The sequence below is a fragment of the Panthera tigris genome (genome assembly GCF_018350195.1).
Source record: "Panthera tigris isolate Pti1 chromosome E1 unlocalized genomic scaffold, P.tigris_Pti1_mat1.1 chrE1_random_Un_scaffold_62, whole genome shotgun sequence".
Classification (NCBI taxonomy): Eukaryota; Metazoa; Chordata; class Mammalia; order Carnivora; family Felidae; genus Panthera; species Panthera tigris.
The window spans coordinates 130,868-152,237 of record NW_024962175.1 but is presented as its reverse complement, the minus strand read 5'-3'; the positions used below and the strand labels follow the sequence as shown (position 1 = coordinate 152,237).

At 44.3% G+C, this 21,370-nt stretch overlaps 1 protein-coding gene and 2 long non-coding RNA genes across 3 annotated transcripts in view; 2 read left to right on the top strand and 1 right to left on the bottom strand.

The window, feature by feature from the left end:
* The window catches only part of LOC122236274 (leucine-rich repeat-containing protein 37A3-like), a 50,698-nt gene extending 41,682 nt beyond the window's left edge, over nucleotides 1-9,016 (bottom strand). The window contains exons 1-3 of the mRNA XM_042977147.1: nucleotides 7,354-9,016; nucleotides 3,841-7,299; nucleotides 1,778-2,748 (exon numbers count right to left, since the gene is read on the bottom strand). Coding sequence (XP_042833081.1) covers nucleotides 1,778-2,748; nucleotides 3,841-7,299; nucleotides 7,354-8,838 — 5,915 coding nt within the window. The 5' untranslated portion in view covers nucleotides 8,839-9,016. The remainder of the gene's footprint in view (nucleotides 1-1,777; nucleotides 2,749-3,840; nucleotides 7,300-7,353) is intronic.
* On the top strand, nucleotides 141-21,071 carry LOC122236277. Its single transcript, XR_006214349.1, has 2 exons — nucleotides 141-773; nucleotides 20,606-21,071. It is a non-coding gene; the product is annotated as an uncharacterized LOC122236277 (long non-coding RNA).
* Nucleotides 12,394-16,865, top strand: LOC122236280. Its single transcript, XR_006214353.1, has 3 exons — nucleotides 12,394-15,339; nucleotides 16,109-16,274; nucleotides 16,833-16,865. It is a non-coding gene; the product is annotated as an uncharacterized LOC122236280 (long non-coding RNA).
* Nucleotides 21,072-21,370: the final 299 nt, after the last annotated feature.

Here is a 21,370-nt window from a genome sequence, read left to right as displayed (position 1 = left end):
AAAAGCAACAAATCACTGGGCAAGGAATTAAAAAGTATCCCCTCATTAGGAAATTAGGAAAAAATGCAAAGGAAAGAGATGGGAAGGAAGGACACACACCAAAAAGGTGACAGGAGTTATCTTATGAGTGGTAGGGAGGGTGGGGTGGGATTTTCACGTTTTATCCTCTATACCTGTGACATTAAAAACAAAAAAAAGTATCCATGATAATTCATGTATCCATGAATTACACATGTTTAAGAGAAGCTATTAAATGCCTGAGGTTCAGTTTCAACCGCTAACTCTGCGTATGACTTTGAATCTTTACCTTTAGTTTTGTCCTCTTCCCTCAGCAACAGCTTACCTGGTCAGTTTATATACACATTTTTTTCAGGGGAGTCAGGAATAAATTCAAAACAGATACCCATCTGCCCATGTGCCTGGTGGACATTTCCAGTCAACCTGAAGCCTTCTGGTTGCTCTGTGTTCCCTGGTAAAAGATGCCTCAACTTCCATCATTCTCCTTATCTGGGACAGAAGTTTCAGAGTAATATCTGAGTTTTCTCTTTCCCGTGCACACCCCACCCGCGACTGTCATCAGTTAGTCTATCTTGTCACTTCCTCCTTTGCAGTGCTCTCAAGGCTTTTCTTTCTACTCTTTTCAGCCACTCTGAGTCGGCCCCTTGTTACTTTATTCCCAGGTTTTGTTAGAACATTCTATCTGGTCTCGCTGGATCAAGCTCTCCTCTCCAGATCGGCCTATATGGGGAACTGAAAATAATCCTGTTTCAACGGTCTGTATATCTCATGCTTGAAAACTTTCAATGGCTCTCTATAACTCAGAATCTAACGTTCAAACCTCTCTAGCTGATAGTCAAGGTTTCTCGTAATTGGATCTTTAACTGCTTAACCTAATTCTTAATTCCTGATCATTCCTGCAGCCGTGCCTTTGCCTAGACTTATACCCATTTTTTCTCTATTTAACACATCAGAGCCACTCTTTAAGTCTCAGCTAAAGTGTTAGCTTATCCATGCAGCTCTCCCTGACCTCCATACTCCGCTGATTACAGAGTCTGCTGAATTCCAACACCCATGGTACCTCTTTTAGTACTTAATTACATGCCACCTCCCTTTTTATGACCATTTCCTTTCTTCCCACCTGTCATTTCATGTTCTGAAGACGATTTCATCCTAGTGTGGCGCCCATAGTACTTACTCTTGGGTTGGGCCCAAACTGAGTACTGTATGTGGAAGGCCGGGCGTCAAAGATGAGGTCTGGGGAATCAAAATAATAACAGCTAACACTCATATTTTGCCAGGCACTGATCCAAGTGCTTCATATGTATTACCTCATCTAGATCTCACCATAATCCCATGAGATGGTAACTATCATAATTTCCATTTCACAGAAAAGGAAACTGAGTCACAAAGCTAATAGATGACAGACCTCGGCCCAAACGCAGGCAATCTAGTTCCAGAATCTCTACTCTTCACTACTCTGTTGTATCCTATTATAGAGGATGGAGCAAAAATGGGAGAGTAGAGGTTAAGGAATGAAATAATGGGGCTAAAAATTGGATAAGGAAAAAGAATAAGGACAATTACAAGTAAAAGATTGCAGAAGGGCGAACAGTAGTAAAAAGGAAAATGAAGATAAGGGATAGTTGACAAAGAAAAGGTAAAAACAGAAAGTCAGTCAACGTGGTTGGGGAGATGAGGAAGGCCCAGGACGACATTGAGGAAGAGACTGCCATGTCAAGCAGGAGGCAGAGAACAAACAAGTAAAGGCGATTCTTACAAGATGGTGAAGGTGCCGTTGTAGGTGTCGGGCTCCAGCACGGGCACTCTGCGGAGCCTCTGCTGTGGGCTGAGACCAACACACGACAGTGTCTCCTCTTTGCAGGTACAGCGCTCACATATTTTGAGGTTTGTGGTGGCATTCTGTTCTGGTTGCCAAGTTAAAGTTGTGTATGCCTTTTCTGAGGTATAGTTTACAAAATGCACCACAGGATGTTCAGTTGTTGGAGGAAAACCTGTCTCAAATGACTCTGGTTGCTGACTTACAGGAATTTCTAGGTCCATAGGTGGAACCGTGACTTCAGTCAGGTTTCGATGTTGACTCTGAACCTGTTTTGGATGTGCAAGTGTCACCTCAGGGTCCTTTGGGGGAGGAGTTGTAGTCTTCTTCAGGGTTGTCGAATGTTCAGCCTCTGTAATAGGTTCTGGAGTTATAGTAAGCTCCACATGACGAAATGGGATGATGGGTGATGCTGGATGCTGACCTTGATCCTTACTTGGAGTTGGAACTGTCACTTCCTGCTGGAATGGATATTGAACTACAACCTCCTTAGGTGGCTCTGGAGGCTGAGTTGGGGTGTCTCGCATGGTTGGAGAAGGTTCAGTCTCCACACTGGATCCTGCAGTTACAGTAAGTTCCAGGTCCATAGGTGGAACTGTGACTTCAGTCAGGTTTGGATGCTGACTCTGAACCTGCTCTGGATGTGCAAGTGTCACCTCAAGGTCCTTTGGAGGAGGAGCTGTAGTCTCCTTCACGGGTGTAGAATGTTCAGCCTCTGTAGTAGGTTCTGGAGTTATGGTAAGCCCCAAGTCCACACGATGAGCTGTGACACTGGGCAATGTTGGTTGCTGACCTTGATCCTTACTTGGAGTAGGAACTGTCACTTCCTGTTGGGACGGATACTGAACAACCTCCTTAGGTGGCTCTGGAGGCTGGGTTGGGGTCTCTTGCATGGTTAGAGAAGGTTCAGTCTCTGTAGTGGATTCTGGAGTTATGGTAAGCCCTGGGTCCAAAGGTTTAACTGTGACTTTAGTTAAGGTTGGATGCTGAATGTGCTCTGAATGTGGAAATGTCACCTCAAGGTCCTTTGGAGGAGCGGTAGTCTGCTGCAGGGCTGAGGAATGTTTAACATCCGTAGTGGGTTCTGTAGTTACAGTAAGCACCAAGTCCAAAGGCTGAACTGTTACATTCGGCAACCACAGACGCTGAGCTTGATCCTGATCTGGGGTTGGAACTGCTGCCTCTTGATATACTGGAGGTTGAGCTACAAGTTCCTTAGGCGGCTCTGGAGGCTGATCTGGGGTCTCTTGCATGGCTGGAGAAGGTTCAACCTCTGTAGTGGATTCTGGAGTTATGGTAAGCTCCAAGTCCAAAGGCTGAACTGTGACCTCAGTCAAGGTTGGATGGTGAGACTCAACCTGCTCTAGATGTGGAAATGTCACCTCAAGGTCCTTCGGAGGAGCTGTAGTTTTCTTCAGGACTGTAGAAGTTTTAACCTCCACAGTGGGCTCTGGAGTTATGGTAAGCTCCAGGTCCAAAGGTCGAACTGTTATATTGGGGAGTGATGAATGCTGAGCTTGATTCTGACCTGGTGTCAGAAGAGTCTGCTCCTGATATACTGGAGGTTGAGCTCCAATAACCTCCTCAGGTGGCTTTGGAGGCTGAATTGGAGTCTCCTGCATAGGTAGAGGAAGTTCAATCTCCTTATTGAATTCTGGAGTTATAGTAAGCCCCAGGTCCAAATGTTGAGTTGTGGCCTTATTCAAGGTTGAATGCTGAACCTGAACCTGCTCTAGATGTGCAAATGTTACCTCAAGGTCCTTTGGAGGAGCTGTAGTTTTCTTCAGGGCTGTAGAAGCTTTAACCTCCATAGGGGGTTCTGGAGTTATGGTAAGCTCTAGGTCCAAAGGCTGAACTGTTACATTAGGTGACGATGGATGACGAGCTTGATCCAGACCTGGAGTTGGAACTGTCACCTCCTGAAACAGTGGAGGCTGAACTACAACCTCCTTAGGTGGCTCTGAAGGGTGACCTGGGATCTCTTGCGTGGTTGCAGTTTCAACCTCTGTAGTGGGTTCTGGAGTTATGGTCAGTTCCAGGTCTAAAGGCTGAACTCTGACTTCAGTCAAATTTGGATACTGAGCCTGGACCTGCTCTGGATGTGGAGGTGTCACCTCAGTGTCCTCTGGAGGAGCTATAGTCTGCTGCATGATTGTAGAATGCTCAGCCTCCACAGTAGGTTCTGGAGTTACAGTAAGCTCCAGGTCAGCAGGCTGAACAGTAACATTGGGCAAGTTTGGATGCTGAGCTTGCTCTTGTCCTAGAGGTGGAACTGTCACCTCATTATGGACTGGAGGTTGTGCTACAACCTCCTCAGGTGGCTCTGGAGGCTGAACTGGGGCCTCCTGCTGGGCTGGAGGAGTTTCTGCCTCCTTAGAGGGCTCCGGAGGTTGAGTTGGAGACTGCTGCAGAATTGGAGATGGTTCTACCTTCTCAGGGGCCTCTGAAGGCTGAGCTTGTACCTCCTGTTGTGTTAGAGAAGGTTCTATCTCCTTAAGTGGCTCGAGAGGTAGAGATAGGGTTTCCTGCTGGACTGGAGATGGTTCCACCTTCTCAGGAGGCTCTGAAGGCTGAGGTGGGGCCTCCTGCTGTGTGGAAGGTTCTACCTCCTTAGGGGGCTCAGGGGATACAACTGGGGCTCCCTGCTGAGTTGGAAAAGATTCTGCCTCATTACCGGGCTCTGAAGGCTGAGCTGGGGCCTCCTGAGGTGTGGGAGAAGGTTCCACCTCCTTAGGGGGCTCAGGGGACATAGCTGGGGACTCCTGGAGGACTGGAAACTGAGCTGGGGCCACCTGCTGGGTTGGAGACTCTGCCTCATTAGGGGGCTCTGAAGGCTGAGCTGGGGCCTCCTGCAGTGTGGGAGAAGGTTCTACCTCCTTAGGGGGCTCAGGAGATACAGCTGGGGCCTGCTGGGGGACAGGAGACTGAACCAGGGCCTCCTGCGGGGTTGGAGAAGATTCTGCCTCATTAGGGGGCTCTGAAGGCTGAGCTGGGACTTCCTGCTGAACTGGAGATGGTTCTACCTTCTCAGGAGGCTCTGAAGGCTGAGCTGGGGCCAGCTGGGGGACTACAGACTGAGCTGGGGCCTCCTGTTGGCCTGAAGCAGGGTCCACAGCCTTAGGGGGGTCTGGAGTCTGAGCTAGGACCTCTTGTTGGCCTGGAGAAGACTCATCTTCAGGGGACTCTGGAGACTGGGAAAGATGCTTGGACTGAGCTGGAGCAAATTCAACTTTCTCAGGGGGAATAGGAGATTGAGCAGGGACATCCTGCTGCACTGGAAGATGTTTAACCTCCTTAGTTGCCTGGGGACTTAGGAAAATCCTCAGATCCACAGGTTTACCTGTGATATTAGGCAACACTGGATGCTGATCTTCACCTGGACCTGGAGGTGAGAATGTCACCTCATGCTGTACTGGAGACTGAGCTACAACATCTGTAGAGGACCCTGGAGGCTGAGCTGGATGCTCATACTGAACTGGAAAAGACTCGACCCCCTCATTGGGCTTTGGTTGCTGAGCTGGGACCTCTTGCTGGACTGGAGAAGGTTCTATACTTGCAACAGGCACTTGAGGCAGAGCTGAGCTCTCCTGCTGGCTTGGAGAAAGTTCAATTTCCTCAGGAAAATCTTCGGGTGGAGTTGAGACTTCATGCTGGACTGGAGAAGATTCCACATTTTCAGGGGGCGCTGGATGCTGATGTGGGACCTCCTGCTGGATTGGAGAAGGTTCCAACTGCTCAGGGGACACTCCAGACTGAGCGGAGGCCTCTTCTCGGAGTGGAGAAGCTTCAACCTCATTAGTGGATTCTGAGGTCATGGTAACTGAGGAATCCACAGGTTTAACAGTGACATTAGGCAACAGCAGGAGCTGAGCTTGATTCTGACCTTGAGGAAAAACTGTTACCACCTGATGCTCTGGAGAGTGAGCTGGGGCCTCCTGTTGGGTTGGAGAAGGTTCAACCTCACCAGAAGGCTCTGGATGTTGAGCTGTGGCTTCCTGTTGAGTGGCAGAAGGGTTAATTTCCTCAGAGGTCTGTGGATGCTGACTTGGGGCCTCCTGATAGGTTGCAGGTTTAACTTCCCCACGGGGATTTGGATGCTGAGTTGTGGCCTCTGACTGGGCTGGAGAAGGCTCAGTCCCCTCAAGGGGCTCTGGATACTGAGTTGGGGTCTCTGGTTGGGTTGGAAAAGGCTCACCCTCCTCTGATGCCTGAGGATACTGAGCTGGAGCCTCCTGCTGGGTTGAAGAAGGTTCAACCTCCTCAGGGGTCTGTGGATGCTGAACTGGGGCCTCCTCCTGGGTTGTAGGTGGTTCACTCCCCTCGGAGGCCTGTGGGTGCTGACCCTGGCCCTCCTCCTGGAGAGGGGAAGGTTCACCCTCTTCCTGGGCCTCTGGAAGCTGAGTCGGGGCCTCCTCCTGGGTTGAGGATGATTCACCCTCCTCAGGGGCCTGTGATTGCTGAGCTAGGGCCTCCTGCTGAGTTGTAGAAGGTTCAACTTCTCCAGGATATTCTGGATACTGAACTGGGGTCTCCTGCTGTGTTGGAAGTTTCTCCTGTGTGGTAGATTCTGGAGATTGCGTTGGAGTCTCCTGTTGAACTGGCAAAGATTCAACCTCAGGGGACTGTGGAGGCAGAGTTGGGGCTTCATGCTGGGTTTCAAAAGGTTCCACATTAAGAGGCACTGAGGGCTGAGCTATAGTCTCGTGCCGAACTGGAGAAGGTCCCACCTCTGTAGTGGGTTCTGCAGTCATGGTAAGCTGCACATCTGGAGGTTTCACACTGACATTGGGCAGGTTTAAATGTTGATCATGGTAGTGACCTGGAGGTGAAACTGTCATCTTATGATGCCATAGAGGTTGAGCTGGGTGCTCCTGCTGGGTTGGAGAAGGTTCCACCTCCCTGGAAGGCAGCTCTGGAGGCTGAGCTGGTTGCTCTTGCAGGGTTGCAGAAGATTCTATCTCCCCTGGAGACTGAGCTGGAGTCTCCTGCTGGGTTGAAGATTCTGCCTCATTAAGGAGCTCTGCAAGCTGAGCTAAGGCCTCCTCCTGGGTTGGAGAAAGTTCAGCTTCTCCAAAACGGTCTGGAAGCTGAGCTGGGGGTTCCTGTTTGCTTAGAGAAGGCTTACCTTCCTCAGGAGGCACTGAAGGCTGAGCTGGGGTCTCCTGCTGCCTTAGAGAAGGATCAATCACCCCAGGAGGCTCGGAAGGCTGACCTGGGGTCTCCTGCTCACTTGAAGGCTCAACCTCCTCTGGAGGCTTACCCGAGGTCTCTTGCTGGGTTAGAGAAAGTTCTGCTTCCTCAGTATGTTCAAGAGGCTGAGGTGGGGCCTCTTGCTGGGCTATAGAAGATTCAACACCTTTATCAGGCCCTGGAGTTGTGGTAAATTCCACATCTAAAGGCTTACCTATAACCCTGGGAAACATTAAATAATCTGGATACTGACCTAGAGGTAGAGATGTCACCTCATCACTTACTGCAAGTTGAGTTAGATACTGACCTAGAGGTAGAGATGTCACCTCATCACTTACTGCAAGTTGAGTTAAATACTCGATAGGGAACTCTGGAACTAGAGTTGGGGCCTCCTGCTGGACTGGGGTAGGTTCAACCTCCTCGAGGCGCTCTGCAGGCTGAGCAGGGGCCTCCTGCTGGACTGGGGTAGGTCCAGCCTCCTCAGGGTGCTCCGCAGGCTGAGTTAGAGTTATGGTAAGATCCAGAGGTTTAACAGTGACATTGGGGAAGCTTGGCTTCTGAGCTTCACTCTGACTTGGAGATAGCACATTTACTTCATGATGTGCTAACAGTTGAGATATGATGTCCTTAGATGGCTCTGGAGGCTGAGCAGGGGCCTCCTGGGGGGTTGGAGAAGGTTCCACTTCCTCGGGGGCCTCTGTAGGGTGAGCTGAGGCTTCCTGCTGGACTGAAGAAGGTTCGACCTCTTCAGGGGTACTTGAAGGCTCAGCTGGGGCTTCTTGTGGGTTTGCTGAATTTCCATCCTTAAGGGACTCTGGACGCTGAGATGGAGCCTCCTGCTCAAGTAGAGATGTTTCTGTCTCTTCAGAGGGCTCTGGATGCTGAGCCTGAGCCTCCCCTTGGGGCAAAAAAGATTCAGCTTCCTCAGGGGACTCTAGATGATTTGGGGTCTTCTGCAAGGGTGGAGGAATTTCAGCCTCCTCAGAGAAGTTTGGAAGTTGATCTGGTCCCCCTGGGAAACCCATAGGTAGGTTCTCCTCAGGATACAGGAGACCCATATTGGAATCTAAATAATCATCCTGCAGCTGTTGTTGTAGGTGCTCTTTATTTGCAAATTGGTTTGGAGTTCCAACAACTTTGGCAAGCCTTCGATGCTGAGCTAGATCTTTCTTCAGGTTTAGGGGTGAAACAATAAACTTTGTTGGCTTTGAACTCTGACTATCCAGAGATGGAACAAGTATTTCAAATGACTGGTGATCTTCGGCCTGATCTAAACCTACAGTTTTAGTCTTACTTTTGAGATGAGGAGGCGGAGCTATGGTCTGATTCTGATCCCAACCTGGCACTGGAACCACCTCTGGGAGCCTTTGATGCTGGGTTAGCTGGTCATTCAGATCCTCATCTGGCCCTGGGGGTAGTTCTCCAAACGAATCCGTGTCCAGGAATGGAACCAAAGTCTCGGTCAACTCCTTAGGCGGGGCCAACATCTGGGCTGGAGCAGAGGACCCCGGGTAATTAAAGCCCCCCGGCTCAGCTGGGGGTGTAAGTGCCTGGGGCGATTCGGGGGGGGGATCAGAGGAGCGAGAAGACCAGGGCTCAGCCGCCTCCAGGGGGTCGGAAGTCAGCTGGGCAGGGTCCAGGGCCCACTCCGGAGGCTGAGCTGCCTGGACCAGCAGCCACAACGGTTGCCACATAAAGAGAAGCAGTGGGGCCAACAGGCGCAGCCGGGACATGACACGCGGAGGCTCCGGGGCGCAGCGACCCAGGCGAGTAGGGTACTGGCGCTGGGCCCTGAGCGGGAGCCAAACCATTATGGCAGCCCCGTGATGCGCGCGCGCACCTTTAGCAACTGCGCGCCCCTCCCCCGCCAACGTCCCACCGTTTATTTATGACGTCTTTATTTACACCACCTTTATTAGCTCCCTGGAGATGGGCTCCGCACCACCAGAGCGGGCCCTTTTCCCAGAATCACTTGGGGCCCAGGCCTCCCTCCACCCTGCAAAGGCCACCACTCCCCCCCCCCCCCCCCCCCCCCCCCCGGGGCTGCTCACAGCAAGGTAGTACTTGCACTCAGATCTGGGTGGCCCCGGACTCCCGCAGCTCTGAGGGGTGGAAGGGTGGGGGAGTGGAGCAGAGCTTCCAAGGAAGCCACAGGACCTGGCATCCTGGGAAATTAAAAAATGCTAGTCCAGCTCTAGCAATTTGAACTCTTGCTCTTCAAGGCTTAAATCCGAGAGACGTTCTTCCTCCCCCTGGCCATACCGCTTCCAAGAAAAGTAGCTGACTTGCAAAATAAGCACCAGTTAGGGCGATGGGGAGGAGAACACACTTCACAGTCAGATATTCTAAAATGTTGCCATTTCCTCTAAATTCTCAATACCCATGGCTGATTATTAATTCACCACTCTGTTAGATGGGGGCCTACCACTGAATCTGCGATGGCCCCAAAATGTCTGTAGGAGGAGTTTTGGGGGAGTGCTAAGCAATTCATTCTGGGAAAGAGGGCCGGAAACCAATTCTAGCCCTTTATTTACACGGGGTGGGAAAACTTCCCCCATCTCATCTTGACTGGACATAGCCATTGATCTAGAAAAAGTAACAAGGCCACTTTTCAGAGGTCCACTCTGTGCGCCCACATGGAGAAGGCACTTAGGATGTTATAGTCAGCGTGTTAAACAATTTTCTTGAAATACTGTAACTAGCACTCAGTTTACTTCCTTCACAGCCCCTTTTCTAATGTATTTTTAGTCCTTGCTTATGGTCTGGCACAACCTCTAGCATGTAAAATGCAAGAGAGAGGGGGTTTTTATCTTAATCCCAATGTCTAGCACACAGGAATAGTTTTTATATGGAACTGATTCCAAGACTGGCCTCATGCAGGAATGGATCTGTTGTTATAATCAGGTTTCTGAAATCTTTAGCATCAATGCTGAATCTTTTTCTCATCTTTTCACCTTTTTCAGGAAGCTAGACTTTTTTTTTTTAATTTTTTTTTTCCTGAGAGAGAGAAAGCGTGAGCGGAGGAGAGGGACAGAGGGAGAGACAGAGAGAATCCCAAGTAGGCTCCACGCTCAGCACAGAGCCCGACGTGGGGCTGACCCCACAAACTCTGGGATCGTGACCTGAGCCAAAATCAAGAGTCGGATGCTCAACCTATGGAGCCACCCAGAATCTGGAGCCTGCTTCAGATTCTGCGTCTCCCTCTCTCTCTGCCCCTCCCCAGCTCACGCTCTTTCTCACTCTCAAAAATAAATAAACATTAAAAAAAAAAAATCTAAAAAAAAAAAATTCACAAATCTAGCCCCAAATTAAGCTCTCAATGACCTGAAACACATTTTTGCTTTTTTTTTTTTTTTTTTTTTTAAACATTCTGTATGTGGCACATTACTATTTTCTTTTAGAAATTGTTTTGGCGGGGCGCCTGGGTGGCTCAGTCGGTTGGGCGGCTGACTCCGGCTCAGGTCATGATCTCGTGGTCCATGAGTTCGAGCCCCGCGTCGGGCTCTGTGCTGACAGCTCAGAGCCTGGAGCCTGTTTCAGATTCTGCGTCTCCCTCTCTCTCTGACCCTCCCCCGTTCATGCTCTGTCTCTCTCTGTCTCAAAAATAAATAAACGTAAAAAAAAATTTTTTTTTAGAAATTATTTTGGCAACTTAATCCCTAATTCAGGACATCCATGTGAGTGATTTACAGAAAAGTTCTTCAGCAAGATATTCACGCAAGATATATATGAGATGCCGACATCTGGGTGATACATCCTATTTGAATGGCATAATGGTTTCAAACGCTGTAGTATAATCACATTTAAGACAATTCCATGTATAACAGTACTCAAAAGAACAAAATACTTAGGAAAACATTTAACCAAAGAAGTGCAAGAATCACACTAAAAACCACAAAACGTTGTTGAAAGAAATTAAAGAAGATTGAAATAAATGTAAAGATATGCCATGTTCACGGATCAGAAGACAATAGTGTTAAAATGGCACTATACCCCAAATTGAACTGTGGTTTCAGTATAATCCCTATCCAAACCCCAACTGACTTCTTTCCAAAAATTGGCAAGCTAATTCTAAAATCTGTATGTCAATTCAAGGGACCGAGAATAGCCAAAATGATCTTTTTAAAAAAAAAAAAAAAAGTTTATCTATTCATTTTGAGAGACAGCGAGCATACACACCCGTGCAGAAGAGCAAACATGAGCGAGTGTGAGTGGGGAAAAGTGTGAGCAGGGGAGGGGCAGAGGGAGAAGGAGAGGGAGCATCCCAAGCAGGCTCCATGCTGTCAGTGCAGATTGCAACACGGGGTTCCATCTCACAAACCATGAGGTCATGACCTGAGCTGAAATCAAGAGCCGGCCACTTAACCAACTGAGCTACCCGGGTGCTCCAAAACGATTTTGACACAGAACAACAAAATGGGAAGACTCACACGCCCTGGTTTCAAAACCTACTTCAAAACTACAGTAATCACGGTGTGGTACTGGCAAAAGAACAGACATGTAAGTTGATGGAACAAAACTGACAGTCCAGGAACAAATCCTCACATTTATGGCCCACTGATTTTCAACAAGGGTGCCAACACCATTCAACGTGGGAAGACTAGTCTTTTCAAATGATGCTGGGACAACCGTATATCCCCATACCAAATAATGTAGTTGGATTCCTACACTTCACACCCTACATAAATATTAACTCAAAATGAGTCAAAGACCTAGAAGGAAGAGCTCAAGCTATAAAACTCTCAGGAGAGAAATCTTTATGACCTTGGATTTAGGCGACGGTTTCTTAGACATGACACAAAAAGCACAACAAACCAAAGGAAAAATAGATAAACTGGACTTTATTTAAAAATAAAAAAACAACCCAAAACTATCATATGTCTGATACAAGTCTAGTATCCAGAACATCCAGAATATATAAAGAACTCTTAAAACTCAGTAAAAAGACATCTTTGTTCTTCACCTAAGTGACAGCCTCTGTTCCCTGGGCTGTTGTTACATCCTCAGTCACCTCATGTCTCAAAATGGCTAACCCTGTACCTCTCAGTTTCAGTGAGCATCTTGAATTTTTCGAATGATCTGTCTTCAACAAATGTGTAACATGTGTTAAGAAGAACTTTTCCTTCCAATTTTTAAATCCACACTTATTTGAAGGAGAAATTTACTTTATATATGTGTCTAACTGCTGACTTATTTTTTTATTTTTTTTAATGTTTACCTATTTTTGATAGAGAGAGAGAGAGAGAGAGGCAGAGCACGAACAGTGGAGGGGCAGAGACAGAGGGAGACACAGAATCCAAAGCAGGTTTCAGGCTCTGAGCTGTCAGCACAGAACCCAAGGCGAGACTTGAACTCATGAACCGCGAGATCATGACCTGAGCCGAAGTCAGATGCTTAACCAACTGAGCCACCCAGGTGCCCCTAACTGCTCACAAATCACCAAGGGAAAAACTGGTGGTGGTTATTTGATCATCTTTCTAACCCACTGACACATTTTCAGAAAACTTTTAAAGATATTTTAATATAAGAAAATTCTTTCTTTTTTTCTGATGGTAGCTAGTGCAGAACTTCAAATCTCAGCTCATATGTGTATGTATCTGCCCTGTGATTGAAACAACTTCTTAACTTGGAGACAAGCATTTACTTAGCCCACAAGGCAATTTCTTTCCTCCACATTTTGTCATCAAATTCTAAAGTGTTTTGCGGAAATACCTACTATATCAAGAGCAGACTGATTCAGAAATATGCAGACCTATAATACTCCTTCAGTATGCATTTTAAATGTAGAAACATCTGACCTCTGAACCACTACCAGTTCCAGTCAGAATTCTGAGATAAACAATACTAATCCCTGGTATTTAAAAAAGAATGTTGGGTAAACTTAGTACTTAGGAAATGCAAGTGAATTAATGGAATTAACTCAAATATATAACTTGAATTGAAGCATACTGATGGAGGCACCTTAACTAGATGTCACACATAATATCTAGGTGCCCCATTTCTGAGCCTTCTTAAATGACCCGCTATTTTTACCAGAGCTGGGATTTTCTACCTTTAATATAATAGCAAAATAACAATTCAGCATGTTCCCAGAGTAAAAACAAGGATTGTGCTGATATTATATTTACAACTACATCTTCCCCCGTGTTATTCTTTTATCTCTTCCTCTGCTCGGGGTCTTTTATCAGTCAGTCAGCTAAGGTCAGACTCACCTCAATGGCTCAGCACACCAGTCTTGTTCCCATTACATTTGGAAGCAGAAAATCTGAATCTTTACAATGCTGACCTTATTGTTTTACAAGCTATTGATTATGGCTATCAAGTTCCAACAGTTCACTAGGGTCAGTCTCTGGAAAAGAACAGGCAGAAAGAGAAGCCACATTCCTCTTCTTCCAACTGCACTGACTTCTCCATTAGTTAGATTTTGGTGTAATTAGAATGAATCACTGCAAGACGCGGCTGCTGTCTATTCTATACCGCCACTCTTGATTCACCTAGATTTTTGGCCATACATCAGAGTACACATCTGGTAGGTAATGAGGAATGTACAGAGTGGAAAGGGGAGGTCAGCGAGAAGTGAATGGGTCCTCTATAGGAATGAATATAGAGTTACTGACACGCAAATAAATGGCATGTATCACAATCCACAACACTTAGGAAGTGTAAATCTCATATCTGACATACCCTTTGGCAAGAGATAGACTGTATGAATCTTTTTCACATCACTAGAGCAGTTTTATACAAGGATACCCTGTCCTGACATAACTCTCAACCTCAAAATGCTTTCCTTATCTATCAGGAATATATTTTTTCACTGTAAGTTTTTCAATGTGTTATGCCTTTAATACAATAATCATTAAACCACAGCATTTTTGTTTCATATGTAATTTTCTCCCTGGACTGCTTTTGTTCTAATCTTATGATTTTTTAAAATAATATTATTATTTACTTGAATGCTTACAACATTCTAGACATGGTGTTAGGTGATTTACATAATTATCTCATTTAACCTTAAGAATCCTATGAGGTAGAATTATATTATCTCATTCATGGGTGAGATGGCTGAGGCAAAATGAGATTAAATACTTTGCTCATAGATACACAAACAGAACTAGAGTTCCAACCCAGGAAATATATCTCTAAGCCTGAGCTTACCCACTGTACCATATTGCCTTCTTTTCATTAGCTGAACACATGCATGAACTAACCAACTACCCACCCACCAACTCTGTGTCTGCCTCTTTGCTTGGTGCCGGGAATACAAAGGTGAATCTGTCGCTGTCCCTTAACTATATTGCAGAAAAATAGCACGTGCCAAATAGTTTCATTACAACGGTATAATTATAATAAAACAGCTAATATTTATTGCTCATTATGTGCCAGACACTAATTGAAATGCCTTACCTACTTTATCTAACACAAGCCTAACCATTCACCTAGGTAGGCACTATTGTTATCCCTACTTTATAGATAAGAAAAACAAAAGAGAGGAAAATACAGTTGCTTGGTCAAGGACAGCCAAAGATCAAGGGGTGAGTGTGAGATACAAAGTAAAGTCGAAAGTGCCACAAGACATAGAGATGAGGGGCTAGATTTCATAGAACAGATGGGAAAAATCAGCGAAAACTTCATGGCAGAGACAACATCCGATCTAAACTGTGAATTCTTAGAGGAGGTAAGAGGGTGAGCTAAGAGAAAAACACAGAGCAAATACGGAGAACGGCAAATACCGCAGACGAAACTGTAACTGAGAGCAGTAATAAATAAAGATGCTATGCATATTTTGATTCTCATGGCATTCTTAAATTAGTATTATTAAATGATATAATGGCAAATAGGCTACGGAATTTAACCTGCAATTCACCTGTGAAAACCGAGGCAAACATGCCATTCAAAACTGTTGCACACACTTTCCACATTAGACCTGGATTCTAGTGTATACTATAATGACATGGCACCCAGTGTCTTCCAGTCATTGTCTCTGTCACTGGTATGATCTCAGGACAGATTTTCTCACTTCAGTGTTTGTCAAGCACTGGATCAGTCCAGGGTCCAATGAAGCAAACAGCACAGTCATAATGGGTTGATTTGAGGAGGGTTTGTTTTCATAGAGACTATACAAACTTGTGGATGGAGTACAGAGGGAGCCCAAGGAATGATGCAGGAATCTGGGACCAGTAGTAATGGAGTCTTTCCTCCCCTCAGCTTACAGGCTTGAGGAGAGGGAGAGGAGAGACCCAAAATGTGAGAGAATCAGTAGAGAAGGTGGCCTTGAAGTCAGCAATGACCTTCAGTGGAAGAAAACAGCCAGTGTGAGAAAACCTTGAAGGGAGCCATGAGAATAAATGTCTTAATTTCCTTTAAATCTGAGGGTGGGTGGGTGGGATTTCCCATTGGCCTAAGCCAACCAGAAGACAGAGGGCATGGGCACCACAGAAGTAGTCCGTATAAGTCACAGGGCAAAGAAGGGTTATGGAGGCACCCGGAGGGGCAAAAGAAAAATACTGAGTACCTGTACATAAAAATGTGCTCTGCATATATATAAGGACTGCAAATTTTTCAGGAATAGTGGTTTGAATAACTATTGAAGTTTGAGGAGATGCTCCTGGTTTATACTGAATCTTTTAGATCATTATAGAAGATCTCCTGAACTTAGTGACTACCTTAACAATGGATTTCTTATGCTTTCATAGTAAATATACACTTCAGGCACTAAGATATTCAAGTAATTATGTTGTAACTCTTTTTTTAAATTTTTATTTATTTTTGAGAGAGAGAGAGAGAGAGAGAGAATGAGCGGGGGAGGGGCAGAGAGAGAGGGAGATACAGGCTCTGAGCTGTGAGATTCCAGGCTCTGAGCTGTCAGCACAGCCCCCCGAAGTGGAGCTCAAACTCACAAACCATGAGATCGTGACCTGAGCTGAAATCAGACGCTCAGCCAACTGAGCCACCCAGGTACCCCTTATGTTATAACTCTTGATTCAGACAAAAGAAACTCCAAGAAACACCATGCGATATTTATTTTAATGGCTGAGGCTTTTTGAAATAGGTACAGGGTTTTTCATGAAAACTTCCATTTAGGTCGGTGGTTTGTAAATGTAGCTACACAGTGAAATTACCTGGAGAGATCTGAAAAGACTAATGCCTGGTATCCACCCCAGAGACCCTGTTCTGTCTGGCCTGGGCTCCAGCCTGGGCAACAGAAGTTCTAAGATATTCTCCTGCAGAGTCTAATTTGCAATCAAGGGTAAGCACCTCTGATTTCTTCTATGATCTTACTGTTCCTGTCAACTCAATATGACATTTAGTCCTCTTCAAAATCAACCATAAGTCAATAAACTACATGCTCAACTGAATCACTGAATAAACTGAAATTAGTACATGAACCCTGCCACCTTCCCTTTAGTTTTCACTCCATGCCAACCTCACCTGAATCAAGCAATTATGTTCTACATGGAGAACCTACATTTTATCCTGAAGTTGCCAAGGAGACAGGTCATTAAGGCATTAATATGTTTATACTATGGTCATGATAGTTTGGCCATAAGGAGGAACTACAAAAGCAAAAATGTTAAAGGAGGCTGCCAGACATAAAGAAAAGAGCATGGGCTTTGGTATCTGAAAACCCTAGGTACTAATTCTGATGCTATCTCTTACTACCTTACTAATCAAAGTGTGGCCCATGGACCAGCAAGCACCATTAGCATCACCTAGGATCTTATTAGAAGTGCAAATTCTGAATTCAAAGGAACATATGTATCCCTGTGTTTACAGCATCATTATTTACAACCATTATTTATAACAGCATTATTTGGAAGCAGCCCAAGTGTCCGTCCATAGATGAATGGATAAAGAAGATGTGACATGTATGTATATATTTATATACATGTATATATATATTTATTTTTATTTTTAAATATATACAATGGAATATTATTCAGCCATAAAGAATAATGAAATCTTGCCATTTGCAACAACATGGATGGAATTAGAGAGTATAATGCTAAGTGAAATAAGTCAGAGAAAGATAAATACCATATGACTTCACTCATATGTGAAATTTAAGATACAAAACAAACAAGCAAAGGAAAAAGAGACAGATAAAGAGGGCACCACACCAAGAAACAAACTCTTAACTACAGAGAACAAACTGATGGTCACCACAGGGTAGGTGGGGGCGGGGGGGGGGGGACGGGTTAAACAGGTGATGGTGATTAAGGAGTACACATGTCATGATGAGCACTGAGTGATGTACGGAATTGCTGAATCATTCTATTGTACACCCAAACTAATATAACACCGTATGCTAACTATACCAGAATTAAAATGAAAACTTAATTTTAAAAAAATGAAAAGCAAATTCTGAGACCCCACCCCAGACCTATTGCATCAGAATCTACATTTTAATAACACCTCTAGGTGATCTGAATGCACATGAGAGTCTGAGAAACACTGATGTACTAGTGGTCCTAGGTAGAATCGACGCTGTCAAGATTTTTTCAGTTCTTAGCAATGATTGCTCCTCACAGCCTAAAATGGCTGTTGGAGCACCATCCATCATATCTATGTTCCTGCCATCAGAGAGAAGAAGAGGGGGCAGGAGTGTAGGGTAAAGATACACACTCACTTTTAAGGACACTTTTCAGAAGTCACACATATTTGCCTACATCTTATTGGCCAGAACTTAATCTCATGGTAACACCTAGCTGCAAGGAATACTTAAAAGTAGTCTTCATTCCAGGCATTCTTTTTTTGATGTTTATTTGTTTTTTAGAGAGAGAGAAACAGACAGACAGAGCATTAGTAGTGGAGGAGCAAAGAGAGAGGGAGACTCAGAATCCAAAGCAGGATCCAGGCTCTGAGCTATCAGCAGTAGGGCTCAAACTCACGAACCGCAAGATCATGACCTGAGCCAAAGTTGGATGCTTAACCGACTGAGCCACCCAGATGCCCCTCAGGTATTCTTATAATAGCTAATAGTCAGGAAGGTTTATTACTGATGAAGTAGTAAACAGTGAATACTGAGAAACAGCCAGCACTTTGTATAACATGGAGCCTTGGGCATATTACTTAACCTCCCTAAATCTCATATTCTTCTATGCAAAATATAAAAAATAATACCCACATAAATTATTTTGAAGGTAAGATGAATGTAAAATGTCTCACACATAGTAGAGACTCAATAAGTAATAGCTCTTATGCTAGGAGTGGTTCAGGAGCTCAATCTTTATATAATATACACTGCTGGTTAAAAAGTAACAAGTAAATGTTAAATGTTATTGCAAATATTAAAAATTATTTCAAAATATTATCCTTTAAAAAAAACAGCTACATGGGTGCCTGGTGGTACAGCTGGTTAAGTGCCTGACTCTTGATTTCAGCTCAGGTCATGATCTCACGGTTGTGGGTTGTAAGACCAGGCTCCATGCTGGGCATAGAGGCTGCTTAATATTCTCTCTCTCCCTCTCCCTCTATCCCTCTCCCATTCACATGTGCATGCTCCCTCTCATAAATAAACAAACAAACAAATAATGAAAAACAGCTATAAGCAGATCCTGTGGAAGGTTTTATTGATTCCAGTGGCATTTTCCCTTCACTGCAAAATGGCAGTCTTATCCAGCATACTTTATCGCTCCTGAATGGAGTTCTACATATGAGAAAAAGCAGTCTCGCATAGGAGTTAGGAGCTGGACCCTGAAGCCAGACAGTGTGAGTTTGAATTTGACTCCATTATGTTATAGCTAGGCAATTTTTGCCATTGCTTTTCAACTTCTGTAAAGCTAAAATAATAATACCCACCTCACAGGTTATTAATGAGGATTCCTTGAGTTAATATGAGTAAAAACACTTAGAAAAGTGCCTAGCCCATAATAAGAGTTATGTGAGTGTTAGCTATTATCATCAGCCATGCAATGTTGGGTGAATTATGTGCTAGGAAAAGTCTCTTTCACCAACAGGACTTTTCTCTTAATAATGAATCAGTTTACCAACCAGGATTTAGTTAACATGCAAAGGTCACTCACATAGCTAATTCTTGGCTTTAGAAAGTGTATGAAAAAAAATCAATGAATACACAATTAAAAAGAAAAGGAATTAAAGTTTTCATATTCACATTGCCATCTCTCTTAGGAGCCTTCTTGATAAATACTAACTGATACTGTAATCAATAAAGGGAAAGATTTGAAGATCACGCCTCTCAAGAAACAGGCAGCAAATGGAGAGAAAGTTCATTTAAATCCTCTAGGATATAAAAGAATACTTAATTTCTGATTAAATATTTACTTGAATGAGGGTGATTCAGAAAATGCCTTGATTATAAAAAGTTGAAGGTTTTCCCTTTGACAGGGGACAAGTTCCTGCCCCATTTGCATGCATGTGGTTTATATTGTTCTAACCTAATGAGATATAGAATACCTCCTAAACATTGACACATTAGAGGCATGCTTCACTCAGCATGAAGGTTTGAGACATCAAGGATACCTTGAGCATCCTCAGATTCCAACAACTTGTCAGACAAATTAGCACCTTCTCAACCAAGGGTAAAATTGAGTTTCACATTTCTCCCTGGTGGAGGGGGGGAGTAGAGAATGAAGAAGAAAATCACTCTGGTTTAATACTTCCCTTGTGAAGACAAATACAGAGAGGCTTATCATCTCTGCACGGCTCTCCCTGACCTCCTGATTTTTAATTCATTGGTTTTAAATGATCCTTGACAGTCGAGATCCTTTTGTCAACTTTGATATGCTTACCACAGAAGACAGACACTCTGGCCTTTATTACCTATTTCTGTTTGTGTGCATTTAACATGCTAATCTAAAAAAAAAATGAAATTCTGCCAATATGTGATGAAAAAATAGATAATACATCATAAATAAGATCACACTTTAAATGTCTCATATGGTCAATTTTTAAAAAACTTTTATAGGCATTTTAAAAATTCAGTTGAGTACAGTTTGTGGGCTGAGTTAACAACTTCAGGGAGTAAGAGGATCCCACTAACAGTTTTAAAATTTTTCTGTGGAAGCCGGAGATAAATGCCTTTGCAGTTCTGTAGAGAATGAATGTATCATGTTATCCTTTTTTTTCTACAAGTAACTTTTCATTTTGTAAAGTAGAATGAAATACATGAAAAACACTTTGAAAGGTATTTTGTCTATTATTGTCATTATAGTGAAGCCATATCCTTCTAGACAGTAATCTTATAGAACCCTTAAGCCTCAAAAAAACTTGAGAAAATTATTCAACACCCAAAAAAGAACCTCTCTGTGGCTAATCAAACCCCACACACCTAGCAATAGATGGCACGTTAAAAAACAATGATGTGATTCTGGAGGGCCTGGCCAGCGAGGGAGGGTGTTTCTTTGACACACAGATTGGTCCACTTGCTCTGGGGGAAGAAAGATGAGCTGTTACCCACAGCCATTCTCAGCAAAGCACTTTTTTCAGCAGAACTTAAAGCAGGTAGGAGAACGAACAAAATGCAGAAGAAGCAAGAATAAGATATGGAAAGAGAACAATCATAGAATTAGAGAACTGGAAGAAATCTGAGAAATCATCTCCTCTAATCTTATTTTTCAGGAAACAGGAATCTAGAGGCACTGAGTGACTTTCCCATTAGTCACATCACTACCCTGACTCCCAGAACAATGTTTTCGCATTTTCATCAATGTTTCAGGGATCTGCAGTGATAGTGGCCATGGCAGTAGCAGCAGCAAAGGCACTATATAATTATCAGTGGTGGGTGTTCTCAACTGCAGATGCTGTGGCAGAGAAGACAATCAGCAAGAGAGGACCAGAAGGTGTGACAGCTCTGTGGAGGAAGGAGCAGGGTGGAGGGTTGTTACTTAGCACCCAGCAGCCTCGGGACCATCCAAGGGCCACTTTAAGAACATAGATCATTTAGAAGACCACTGCTTCATTGCCTGGGAAGCTGAATCAATCTCTGCAAATATTTTCACCATCTCCCTGCCCTCCCACTGAGTTCCTTCATTAATTCAACTTATAAATCCAGGTGTTATTCAGAAAATAAAATATGAGGAGAGAGATTACCTGAGAAATTTGATTCATCACACAGACACTGGAAATAACTACAATATTCTTTTTATTTGTAATTCAGATGAAACTAACATTTGCTGGATGTCTATTTTGTGCCAGGAACCGGGCTATGGGTTTCCATTTAGGATATTTTATTTCCTCTTCACAGTAACACTTCAAGTCAGAGTCTTATTACTACCTAGCTGAGGAAACTGAGGTTCAGAGATGTCTGCGAAATACATCCAAAGTCATACTGAGTTGAGTTACTAAGCTGGGATTTTCCCCCCATGTCTTCTGACCATAAGTTCT